General features: G+C 46.0%; 1 protein-coding gene across 1 annotated transcript in view; it reads right to left on the bottom strand.

Moving 5' to 3' along the window:
* Map3k13 (mitogen-activated protein kinase kinase kinase 13) overlaps positions 1-13,261 on the bottom strand; it is a 92,463-nt gene that overhangs the window by 23,929 nt on the left and 55,273 nt on the right. The window contains exons 2-7 of the mRNA XM_013354409.2: positions 12,373-12,926; positions 9,308-9,491; positions 6,837-7,028; positions 4,243-4,401; positions 3,558-3,716; positions 3,019-3,127 (exon numbers count right to left, since the gene is read on the bottom strand). Of these exons, the coding sequence (XP_013209863.1) occupies positions 3,019-3,127; positions 3,558-3,716; positions 4,243-4,401; positions 6,837-7,028; positions 9,308-9,491; positions 12,373-12,841 (1,272 nt within the window). The 5' untranslated portion in view covers positions 12,842-12,926. The remainder of the gene's footprint in view (positions 1-3,018; positions 3,128-3,557; positions 3,717-4,242; positions 4,402-6,836; positions 7,029-9,307; positions 9,492-12,372; positions 12,927-13,261) is intronic.

Raw genomic sequence — 13,261 nt, 5'->3', positions numbered from 1 at the left:
AGTCAAGACAGGAACTCAAGCCGGGCAGGAACCTGGATGCAGAAACTGATGCAGAAGCCATGGAGGGGAGCGGCTTACAGGCTTGTCCCCTATGGCTTACTCAGCCTGTTTTCTTATAGAACCCAGGGCCACCCACAATGGGCTGGTCCCTCCCCCATCAATCACTAATTAAGAAAATGCCCTATAGCTGGATCATATGGAGGTATCTTCTTAACTGATGTTCTCTCATTTCATATGAAGCTGACACAAACTGGCCAGCACGTTATTGGTTTTTCCAATCCTTGAGCGCAGCAGATCTTTCCCACCGTCTGTAGTCTTCAGCTCCTTCCTTCTGGGCCTCCACTGCCATGTCTTTCAGCCTTCTGTTCGGGCTTTCTTCATTGTCAAGGAGATGTTTTTCTCTGGTTTCTCTTCAGCAGTTGATGGCTGGTGGCTGGAAAGGCGGCTGACTTCTGTCTGTGGATTTCCTATCCTGGGATTGGCTGAGAATGTGTGTTAGGTCTGAGAGATTTTTGGTGGCGTCCTTTCAGGATAGGATCCTGCTGTCTTCAAGGCGATGCTCTGATTTCTTCCTTTCCTGCTTGTACTCTCTGCGTCTTCCTCGTGCCCAATTCTCTTTTCATCAGATGTTTTCCTGTAAGATCTGTGCCCACTGGGGACAGGGTCTCTCAAATTTTTAGTGTTAGAACCTCGTTATTGTCTTATAAATTATTGAAGATTCCATATGACATTTGTTTATGTGGCAATACCTACTGATATTAGGCTAGACATAAAAGCTGTGAGTTATACACATGAAGATGTTAGGAAACATTCTGTTTGCCATCAGAGTTATATCTCACATCATACAGTTTCTAGAACAGTCTGCATATACTCCTGAGAGAACAAGATTGAAAACAGTAACAACTTAATGTTATCATGAAAACAGTTTCCTCTTGGGGAGCCTTGAAGACATCTCAGGCTCCCCTAGAAGTATCTAGACTGCGATCTGAGGGCTGAGGGAGCTTCTCCAAGTCTCACTTGGAGAAGAAAATTACACTTTCCCTGATTTTTATCTGTAAAATTTTCATTGTGTAGACATCAATTTTCCCTGTAGGTTAGCATAAATTTTATACATTTAATTTAGTCTATTTTTAGGCAATAAATGTGTGTAATAAAATATCTCTCCTAAGAATAAATCTTTGAAATGATATTGGAAGTCACTGCAGAGATGGAGTTCACTTCATAAAAGTCATTTTAGAAACTTAATAACAATAATAAAAATGAGAAAAGCCATATGTCTAATGTGAAGTTTCACATATGCTAATGTGGTATTAACGGTTCGATTCTAAGCTGGGCATGTGGTTCAGGCCTGCAATCCCAGCTACTCAGGATGCTAAGACAGGAGGAATTCCACTTTCACAGTCTCTCTGTGCTATAGAATGAGTTCAAGGCCTGCCTGAGCAACTCAGCAAGACTTGTATATATAAAAAACAAAACACAATCAACAAAAGTCTGAGGCGGAGCTCAGTGGTAGAGTGATTGCCTAGCATTTAAGAAAGCCCAGGTTCAATCCCGAGTATTGCCAAAATCATGATGAAAATAATTTTGTACACACAAAGGTCTAATTTAGGACAATCACTTTTTTGTTTGTTTGTTTGTTTGTTTGAGACAGGGTTTCTCTGTAGCTTTGGAGCCTGTCCTGGAACTCACTCTGTACAGCAGGCTGGTCTCAAACTCACAGAGATCTGCCTGCCTCTGTCTCCCGAGTGCTGGGATTAAAGGTGTTAGCCACCACTGCCCGGCTACAATCACATTTCTTTAGAAAGCTGGGTTATTATTTTGTGATCTCGCCTAGGTCTGTAGGGAAAGGGAACGTGTCCTCGTCTCCAGTCACTCCCCATCTACAGTAACAGTGGTCGGAGCCACATCCTTCTGACACCTACAGCATTTCCACCCAAGAGCCACAGCCCTTCTTTTCTCTGGCTCCATCCCTTACAACCTGCTCTGGCAGATGCTCTGGTTAGGAGGAGTTGTGGCCTAGTCTGGTGGCCTGTGACTTGCCGCAGCCAGTGCGGCACTGTGGCAGGCGTTATACAAAGCAGCATGACAGTCACCTGTACTGACTGGGCCATGCTCTCTTGATCCACTTGTTACCATGGAAACAAACGGAATGCAAGGAAGCCCGAGTGGGCTTGTGAAAGAATTAGCGGCCACCTGGAGGACAGAGGAACTCTAGCCCCTAGCCAGATGCTCATCACACCTGCTAAGGAGGCCACCTGGAGGACAGAGGAACTCTAGCCCCTAGCCAGATGCTCATCACACCTGCTAAGGAGGCCACCTGGAGGACAGAGGAACTCTAGCCCCTAGCCAGATGCTCATCACACCTGCTAAGGAGGCCACCTGGAGGACAGAGGAACTCCAGCTGCTACCCAGATGCTCAGCACACCTGCTAAGAAGGCCACCTGGAGGACAGAGGAACTCTAGCTGCTACCCAGATGCTCAGCACACCTGCTAAGGAGGCTGCCTGGAGCTACCTTCCTGCTAACCTGGGATTTGCTTCCAGGCCTCTAGGTGAACTCGAAGCCTTGAAAGAATGTCCTAGCTCAAACTGCCTATGGAATGGTGAACTAAATAAATGCTGACTTTGTTTCTTAGTGTAAGTTGTGGAAAATTTTAGTATAATGAAGGTTAACAGATATGCTAAGCTACTTTTTTTTTTTTTTTAATCGGGGACCACTAGGGCCTAATTCTGCTGTGGCTCTGTCTGGTCCTTAAGTTCCTGCTTCTTGTCTTCAGCTCTTATGCTTCAAAGTGAGCAAAGCCTTCAGGAGGAACAGCAGAGGTGGTGATCCGAATGCAGGGCGAGGCAGTTTTCATGTCCTCTTTCTCCTCCTTAAACAGCGCTACCAGAGTTCACAGTCATGTTCACCAACCATCACAATTACCGTCTCACAACAAATAGGGTCATTTAACGGCTGCACAGCTGGCAGTGCTCCTTGGCTGTCTGCCCAGTCATGAGGCAGGAGAGCGCTGGCTTACCTGAGACTTGAAGTAAGTCTCCTGCGGGGTGGCGAGCACATCTGCAGACGCAATGTCCAGATGCATGAGCGTCTGCCGAAAGGACGGCCGGTTGCGAGGCTTACTCTGCCTAAGAGAAAGAGAGCATGCGCGTCTCAGAGGGTGTGTCTGGGGGCGCCGAGGCTGCACTCTGCTTTAGAAAACACATGTTTTATCCCAAGAACTGCTACGTCTCAGGCAGTTTAGATGTACTGTCGTGCAAAGGGAAACTGTGGCCAGGATAAGTATCTACTGAAAACGTGGGAAGTTAGGTCTGTGATTCACTAGGAACAGTGAAGTAATCCGAGCTCTCGGCTGTTAGGTTTCGTCAGTCACACACAACTCCATGAGTACGGGCTGGCTCTACTGTATAGGGAGACACGGCCCTGATTTCATGGGTAAATCCAGCCCTAAAATTCCACAGCTCCTGTTGCTCCACCAAGACGTGGTTCCTGCAGAGATGCCTCTGCTCTCTCGGGGAGTTTTAACACAGAGGATAACAGAAGAAACCCACTTCTTACCATGTCTGTTTCATAAGGATTTTGAATCCATCTGGGCAAGTGGAGGGAACTGGGAGGTGCAGGCTGTTGCTCCCAACACCCCAAATGATGGCCGAAGAGTCCACATCTTTGTAGGGGATCTCCCCTGTCAGCAGCTCCCAGAGCACCACTCCAAAGGACCTGCAGCGGGCCGGACACAGAGGCAGCTCAGAGGGACGGGCTCAGACCTTAGCTCTTTAAGTAACTAAAGACCGGGTAGATGGTGTAAGCTCGTAATCTCAGCACTCAGAGGCTAAGCTGGGAGGATCATGAGTTCAAGGACAGTCTGGGTACACAGCAGGTTTCAGGCCATCACGGCTGTACACTAGGACTTATATCATCAAGAACAAGTGAATTTTAATATATTTTACTAAAAAATGTGAGGCTTATGCAATGTATTTCATAAAGTCTCCTACACCACACCCTTATTCAAAGTAAACTTCCAGTTTCCAGAGAGTTTAGCATAATCAGTGGAGATGCCTCAGAACTGACTGCTTACTGGATCTTCACCCCAATTCCTCTCCCAATTCTTCCTGGCATATATCACACTGGGGCACAGCTTAGAGAATCTGAAACCAGAATCAACCAGAAGGGAAGGGCAGGGAAGACTATTCCAGAAGCCAGGAGAGAGTGGGCAGGGCCCTTGAGATGGCTGGGCACCACTCACCATATGTCAACCTTCTCAGAGACGGGCTCATTCCGGATCACCTCAGGCGCCATCCACGCGACTGTCCCTGCGAAGGACATCTTGGTGCTTTTGTCACTGAGCTCCTTGGATGTACCAAAATCTGAAATTTTGACTGCATCTGTGTGAGTCACTAAAACACTTTGAAAAGAAATAAAGACAAGAACCCGGTCATTAGTGCTGAGTTAAGAGTTCTCTGAGTAGGAGACCTGAGTCAGGCAGTGACTGACGCTTCATCTTCTACACTGCAGAGTTTGGCTGACAACCCCCACTGCTCTTGGCCCTCATCTGCACCTAGAGACAGCATCATCTGCACCTGCCAGGCAGCTCAGCCCCCACGACTTGCTAACCGTGACTTCTGCCAGTCGCCCTCTCTTCCAGGCCCACTGTCTCTCTATAAATAGCAGGTGTGGGACCATGACATCAGGTAGGCATCACAATCCAAGGCTCAGGAGAAAGTCGAGTCCTCTCCAGGCCAAGGATGAGCTCTGATCAGCAAAGTTCAAACAGGTTCCATACAAGACATGCTTTTCTTTCTTTCTTTCTTTCTTTCTTTCTTTCTTTCTTTCTTTCTTTCTTTCTTTCTTTCTTTGCTTTTCACAAGAACCACTTACAATGTACCCTGGAACAAACTGTTGGCTAGTTCTAGTGGTGTGTAAAATCAGAATATTAATATTCCCCCACTATACTGGCTCCACTTGAAGAAACTCATTCAACATGCTAGAGTTAATGAGTTAGGGTGTTGGGCCCTAAACAATATAGAGACCTAATTCAGCAACACAAGCCGCTTGTGATCACACACACTCCACAGAGGCAGGTGATTCTCTGAGTTTGAGCCCAGCCTGGTCTACAAGTGAGTTTCAGGCTATCCAGGGCTACATTGTGAGACACTGACAAAAACCAAACAAATTCACCCATCACCCCCTCCAAAAAAAAAAACCCTCCAAACACTAAGAGTCATAACACTCAAAAACTATCTGACTTAGGGAGGTAGAAGACAGGGAATTTTGATCTCCATTCCCTCCGTTCTGTTACCTTACCCACACCCCGGCTACCAAATGGCTCTCTGTGTACTGAGCAACTTGGTGCTCAGATTACTTTGGGATACCTTCATCACATCTACCTGGAATATAAAACTAACATCATTTAGGACTTCCTGACTTTAGTCTTGGTGAAAATGTATGACGATTAGAATATTACGGGATATCTGAGGCAGCTAAAGCGATGGTGTCAGATACCACGGTTAGAACACATGATGGTCACTAGACAGAGACGCTGGAGGAGCCTCTTCCCAGCGGCTGACCTGACATGAGGGAGTGGACACAGGTAGAGATGAAAGATAACAGAATACTGTAACTGGGGCAGGGGCAATGCTCTGGGTAAGTGCTTCATGCGCAAGGGCATATCCAGCATTCATACAAAAGCCAGGCTCAGTGACACGCAGGGGTGGGGCAGGCACATCCTGGGGGCTTGCTGGCCAGCTAGTCTAGCTGAATTGGTAGGCTTCAAGGCTCACCCAATAAATAAGGTGAAGAGCAATAGAAAAAGACCCCCAGTGCCAACCTCTGGCCTCCACACAAACGCACACAGGCTGGCATACTCACACACACACTTGTACACACAGAATCAACACACATACACAATGGAACTTTTCTGGGATGAAGGTGGGGGTCATACTGACTATGGATTTAAGTAGGTAGAGAAATCTCCTGACACAGCCAGCCAGACTTATTGTTATCTTCTTAAAGTTTGCCTAAAACCCATCAAGTCTGAGTCTAAGACCCAGGAGTCTGGGCTGAGTACCAGTTTCCTGTATGTACAATAAGAAAACCGATACTACTACATCTAGCTCATGGCGTTTGCCAGAATCCAAGAAGATGTGCAAACTGCGAACGCGGGATGGGACTGCCCAGCTCTGGAGAGGAGACTGGCTTTAGCCTCCTGACTCTCTGGCCTCTGCCTCAGAGAGCTGGGCTGCAGATGTGCACCACATCTCAGGTAACTGTAGAGAACCTGCTGCACGCATCTGTGAACATGCCTCGCCCCCTCCCGCCCCCCCCCCTCCCGGGGCCTGGGAACAAGCCCTCCACTGTTGAGCTGTATTTCTAACCTGCCATTTTCATTCTGTTGTGTTTTAAACACTTCTGAAGGGCAGTTAATTTTGTTTTAAACCTAGGAAAAGAACAAATCAAGGTTTCAAATGGGGGGAGCCTGGCATTAATTTTTTAAGGTGATGAAAGTTGGCTGCTTCAGATAGTAATGAAGTTTGCTGCACAGTTGCACAATCCAAAAGCCACACCAAGGAGGCTTGAGTTATGTACCTGGCCGTATCCCCCATATAGACAGGTGATGAGAAGCTCGCTGTATCCCCCATATAAATAGGTGATGAGAAGCTCGCTGTATCCCCCATATAGACAGGTGATGAGAAGCTCGCTGTATCCCCCATATAGACAGGTGATGAGAAGCTGCCCACTGTGTGACTAAAATCAAGTTACAAGTCTGAGAGCCTCGGCCTTGTTTGATAAGAACCTCATTTCCAAGTAACAGAACAGCCAACAATGGGCTCTAGAACTCACTTTGGTGACTTGAGGTCACGGTGTATGATTTTATGGAGATGGAGATAATTCATCCCACTAGCAATTCCTGTGGACCAATCCACGAGCAACCGAGGTGTGATCTTTCTGCCAGCTCGCAAGACTTCGTAAAGCTGTCCGTGGGCACAGTACTCCATGATGATGCAGTAGCACGGGGCCTGGGTGCAAACTCCCCTTTGAAGAAAATATAGTAAGGACATGAAAACAGGCTAATGGACACATACACACACACACATCTGTATCTCGACATGAATACAGGCTAATAGATATATACACACATTTGTATCTTGACATGATACATACACACATCTGTATCTCAACATGAAAACAGCCTAATATACACATACACATATCTGTATCTCAACATGAATACAGGCTAATAGATATATACAGAGCTGTCTGATGGTCTAACAGAGATCTTGTGAACTGTTCTTCTCACTGTGACAAACTAGAAGCCCTCTGCTGTGACCAGGCTCCTAGCAGCCAGAAATAACCGCTTTAGAACTGCTTCTAATAGCTACCTTCTCTTTGCCTGAGATTGCATGCGGAAGGCACAAGTCTTTCAGTGAAGGAAATGGAAGAGACAAGGTGATCTCCATTTGTCTGTCTGCCAGAAATTATACTCCCATTAACTTGAAACTTATTGGCTCTGGAAAAATTATAGTCAGCCACAGTGGTCATTTTCGTCAGGGCAGCCGATGACAGAATTATAACAGTGGCTCTCCTCTGCACTCCAGCTGGTGCCACCTCTTCCCACCTTTCCGTGCCGTAAGGGTTCTCATGAAGGAACCAAAACCACATCTCACAAAACTACCCAAGAATTAACTGTTGCTTTCTTTGGGGATATGAGTCCAGTTAAGACTGATTGGTCACATGGCATCTCTCCTCAGGATAGTAGCTTCCCAGAGGAAGAGCCTTCAGGGCGGCTGGGGAAGTTGCTCCTAGGTTGAGGAAGGAGTTCTAAGTCCTCCATGTTTACTGAAGCCTCTTTAGTTATACCAAACTATCTCCCAGGAATCTAAAATACAGTCAAAGAGGCCAAAAGTCACTTCCCATCTTTTGTTCCACTTGGGCCACAATTCCTGTTCTTCACTCTCCCCTTTTAAAAGTCAGGTCCTTTCCCTTGTCCAGGCTGAAGGGACGGATGGCATAAAGACAGCTAAGGGAGTGGCTCAGGCAGCAGTGACCACAGCTGAGCTCGGCACTTTGGTGGTACAGTGGTGAGCACAGTCGCCTTCCAGCTCCAGTGATTCCCACAAGTTTAACTTTGACTGGCTCTTCAATTAGGACCCCTCTTAAACTGTGGACTGTAACCCCATGTGGGGATGCATATCTAAATGTAGGGGTCAGACATCATCTGGCAATGGTAACAGGTTTCTGAATGTCTGATGCGTAAAATTAATCCAAAAATCAAATGTACGGTGGATTAAATTAGTTTTATCTTGGGATTATGGAAAGATCTCCAGTGATTGGGGACAGCCCTGAACACACTTCTGTCATTTTGTACTATGGATTTGTGTCAGTGGTGTTCTCTGCACGGACAGCTATGAAGTATCAGGTAACTCTGAAAATACTGGAGATACATATACTACAGCACTATCCAGCCACGCTGTAACTCTTTAAGTAGAACAGACCAGCACATCCGTCTGATTGGCACGGAGGTTCCTTAGAGTTTAATAAATGGTAAAACCATATGTACACTGGAGAACTGTTATAAATGAATTTTTCTGTGATTCGATATTAGTAAATGCTTGGCTTATCTGGACAAAAAAGGGGTATGAACAGAGGAGTTTAAGAAACTTTGGTTTCACACACATACTTAACACAACTGCTCTGTGAAATGAGTGTACTCTATGATGGGATTTAGAAAGTCATGTTTGCACAGGAAAGGGATGAAGCAAAGCCCAAGGCTACAGTACAGAGGTGTACGTCTTCATACATACATTTAAGAAGGAACTCATAAATATATATCATACAGGGACCAGCTATACCACTTCTGATGCCAGAATTGCCTTAACTGAGTTTCAGGGTGTTGTTTTGGATTACCGTGAGTGTCACAGCTCACTACTGTTAGCTATGCAGAGGGAGAAATTATTCCAGTGTGCCATTCTATCTATGAGGCTGATGTAGAGTGTGTGACAGGACTTCCCTTAATCCCTCCCTGGCCCCTGTGCATACTGTATCAAGAGTTCATTCCCCTGCAAGGTGAGCTCCTGGAGGGCATGACTCGGGTTAGCACCCTACCAAAGTCCCTAGTGCTGCGCTAAGCACATCAAGGGCTTTTGAAATATCTTCTGAAGCAGGAACTTACACACGTATACAATGGAGGAAGAAAATAGCTCTATTTCTCTAAAAATCAAAACAAAAGCACTCTAAAACCAGCCCCCGCCCAACAATGCCAGCCGACAACGAACACACGCACAGACAGCCCGACAAATCGGCTGTTGACCTACTTGAAGGCGATGATGTTGGGGTGCTTCAGCTTCCTCAGGTGCTTGATGTCCGTCTCATTTTGTTCTCTTACTTTCTTGATGGCCACCTCCTCTGCCCGGAATTTTCCCAGGAAGACAGCTCCCTGGGCTCCGCTACCCAGCCACTGCAGCTCCGAGATCTCCTCAAACGGCACTTCCCAAGTATCTAGGCGTGTGGACGAGAAGCGAGCTCAGAACTTGTGAGGCCATTCGATGGGCCACTCTGAAAGTTCCAACTTTACCCCGTCTGGAGTGACCCTCTCCTCTAATTCCCATCCAAAGATGTGACCTTCCTTTGAGCTTTGATACTTCTATGTTGATAAATAAATTTTAACTGCTTCAATTCAACTCGGTCTGAGCTCTCAGAGACTCCTCTAGAAACCCGGACTCTCCCGTACCCTCTTCTCCCCAGGTTAAGCCTCCTATCCAGTCATCTTCTTCTGTCTGCACACTCCGTCCTTCCCCACTGCAGGTGCCTTTTCGTTCCTCTGAATGTCTTATGTGGACAGATGCTCAATGAATCCTCTCTGAATACATTGTCCCAACAAGCTGGCTGTGCAAACACTTCTCAGTGTTTACCCCTTACTGAGCACGAGGCCTCAGCAGGATATACTATAGCCCTGAAAGACTGCACCTAGGTCTTAATTACTTCCAAGGTGAGCCTTTCTGAAAGCCACATGATCAACTGGAAGATAAGTTAAATGCAAATTTGTAGAACAATGAAAGTCAAACAATTTAAGGGCTTTTTTGGGCAGGCATGGGTAAGAATTTGTCTAGGAGTCTGAAGTTCAGTGATGCACTTCTATACCCATCTCCAAGTTAGGAGACAACTTAGTCTGAGCCTGGACAAGCAGAGGCTCTGAGAACCAAATGTGTCTTATTATGGAATTGGATTTCAGTTGGTTCTCTGAGAGGCAGAGAAAAAAGTGCTTCTAAAACAAATTAAGGCTAGGCATGGAGATACGTATCCATTATTCCAGCACTCTGGAGGCTGAGGCAGAAGAGCTGCTGAGAGTTAGAGGCCAGCCTGGGCTCCATAACAAGTCCAAGGACAGCCAGGGCTGCAAAGCTAGACCTTGATCCAAAAGACAAAACAAAAAGTTACAAATGAATAAATAAACAAAGTGCTGGGGTGTAGCTCAGGTAGAGCACGGTCTGTTGTATGTGGAGCTTTCGATTTGAACCTTAGCAGGACACGCACACACCCCTCCCCAATAAGATGGCCTCCACATGTTCCATCCCCTAGGGACATACACACATACACTTATACAAAACAAATGAATAAAAATGTAATAAAGTAAAAAATAAGGTAACAGACCACAATCACTGTAAAAGAGTTTATAATCACTAAAAGTACAACAAAGTTTCAAGCCAAAGGGATTGCTTAAAAAACATCAGCACATTTAACAATTACATATTATACAGCCATTAAAAATTATACTTGCTGAAGGAGTCAGGGGTATATCTCAGTGCATATGCAGGGCACTGGGTTCAGTTCCCACTGCTGTCTCAAATCAGAAAACAAATAAAAGATGCTGAAGAGTTACATTTCAGAAACGGAAAAACCTTTACAATATGAAGTAAGCATATGCCTTTTTCTTTAAGGGCTGGAGGTCTCCACGACCTCGAGCATGCCAGTGGAGGGCTCTAGTAGTAAGCTGAATTCCCAGGTCCCTGTGTTTTCCCAGATAGGCTCTTAGTAAGTTGCTTATGCTAACCTTGAAATCACTATCATAGACCAGGAAGACTGAATTGAGATCTTCCTGCCTCAGGCTCCCAAGAAGCTGGAATTATTGGCATGAGCCACCAACTGCTATCACACAGACACATACAGACACACACATACACACACACCCTTAGAAGCAGCTACAGTGGAACAGCGGAGGGAGGAGTGGGTACCAGCTACCCAGGACCTGGTCCCACAGGGTGGATTCTGCACCCACTGTGGACCTTAAGCTGTGAGACAGAGACATTTATTTCTATTGTTTTTGAGACGGTGTCTCATTACGTAGTCAAGCTGATCTAGAACTCACTATGTAGACCAGGCTAGTCTTGAACTTTTGATTTTCCTTCACTGGTCTTGTAAATACAAGGATTAAACATGCATCACCATGTCCAGCCTGATACAGTCTTAAAATATTAATGATTATTATTCCTAAGATAAGGATGACAGACTATTTTACATTTTCGTGGTGTGTGAGTCATTCTCTTTGAGACAGTAACCTATTCACAACATCAGGGCATCTATACTTCTTTACCTTAACTCGAGAGTAGAGACATATGCTGCACAATGATGAGAATTTAAGACTCAGTATTTTAAAATGAGAGATTATAAGCTTCTCAGACTTGGCTAGTCTCTGTTCTCAAAGTGTGAGGCTGCTGTGCCCTTACTCCAAGACAAGAATTCCTTTTTATTACAGTCTAGGGCAGTCCTGCAGTCTCAAGGGATAGCGTGGTGCCAGTGTGAATTAGTCTAATGGTCATTAGACTTGTTTAGATTCGTAATTGTTTTTTGTTGTTGTTTTATAGGTGGCAGTCTCATTATGCTGCTTAGAATTGGTCTAACGAGTTCAAGTAATCCTCCTGCCTCAGCCTCTGAAGAGTTGGACTATAAGTACATGCTACTGCACCTGACTTTGGCCATCAGACTTTTTGATCCTATAAATTATCAGTAAAAAACCTAAACATCCTCACAGCATCAGTTATTCATGTTATGTATCTATTAAATACATAATAGCTTTATTAGAATACTAGATATCTTCCAAGACTGTGAAAATAGAAACCGTAAATGAGATAAATTAAATGGGAGCTCTAAGGCTTCTTTCTACGACCTCATGTGTGTACTCTACTCTATATACCATTAGGCTGGTTGATGACAAAGTCTATTTGGCTTCTAGTAAAAGGTGTGTATGACTTGATTCTGTTTGGAAAGCCTGTAGGACACTTAAACAGGGTGGTCACCTGACTTCACTGTTGGTGCACTCCTTAAGGGTTACCCAGTTCCTGGGAGCGGTGGAAGAAGTGTGGGCCAAGAAGCTCTAGCTCACCTTGCTGCTGCAGTTTGTAGTCGGTGGAATACGCCTTCCCGATGATGTTCCACACGGGCCTGAGGCATCCGAACAGTCCTTCGAGAAACCCGCCGCCTCCACTGCCTGACCGGCTGAACTGAATCTTGATGTCTTCGGTCCCGTTAGTGCTCTCTCCATCCACCGTGCTGCTGTTCCCTGGGGACACCGTCATCTCCGATTCATCCTGCTCCCTTAGCTGAAGAACACTGTTCTCAAACTGGCCCCTGGAGTCCTCACTTACACTGGTCAGCACTGTTGTAGAGACGGGGCTGCCCGTGATCTCCAGCAGCTCGGGCTGCATAGCCTTCTCCTGGGGGTCCTCGGGGAGCTTGGGTGAAGGGTGGTTTCCCATAGCTGCAAGTTCATTGTGCTCACTAGAGGTTTTGTTCTCGGTCAAGGGTAAGTGTGATGAATAGGAGCAGCTCAGGTGCTCCTGAGGGCTGGCCATTGTGCCATGAGGGTAGCCCAGGTCCTGAGACGACACTCAGAGGATTATGGCGAGAGAGGTCTGATGCGAGAGGGGAGTCCAAACCCTGGAGGAAGAAAGAGAATGTGAGGCCACTCTTCCCTTAGTACTCGGACTGGGCCACTTCTGTTTGTTTACAACCAAAACACTGATACGGGGCTGGAGAGATGCTCAGATGTGCTTACTGCCCTTTCAGAGGACCTGGGTTTCGTTCCCAGCATCCAGAGGATGGCTCACAACTGTCCAGTTCCAGGGGATCTAGTTAATGCTTACTTCTTCTGACTTCAATGGGCTCCTGTATGCACATGGTGAACCATACATACACTCGGGCAAACACACATATACATACACTCAGGCAAACACACATATACATACACTCGGGCAAACACACATATACATACA

This window comes from Microtus ochrogaster, unplaced genomic scaffold (genome assembly GCF_000317375.1).
Source record: "Microtus ochrogaster isolate Prairie Vole_2 unplaced genomic scaffold, MicOch1.0 UNK43, whole genome shotgun sequence".
Taxonomy (NCBI): domain Eukaryota; kingdom Metazoa; phylum Chordata; class Mammalia; order Rodentia; family Cricetidae; genus Microtus; species Microtus ochrogaster.
This window is presented reverse-complemented; position numbering and strand designations above follow the sequence as displayed.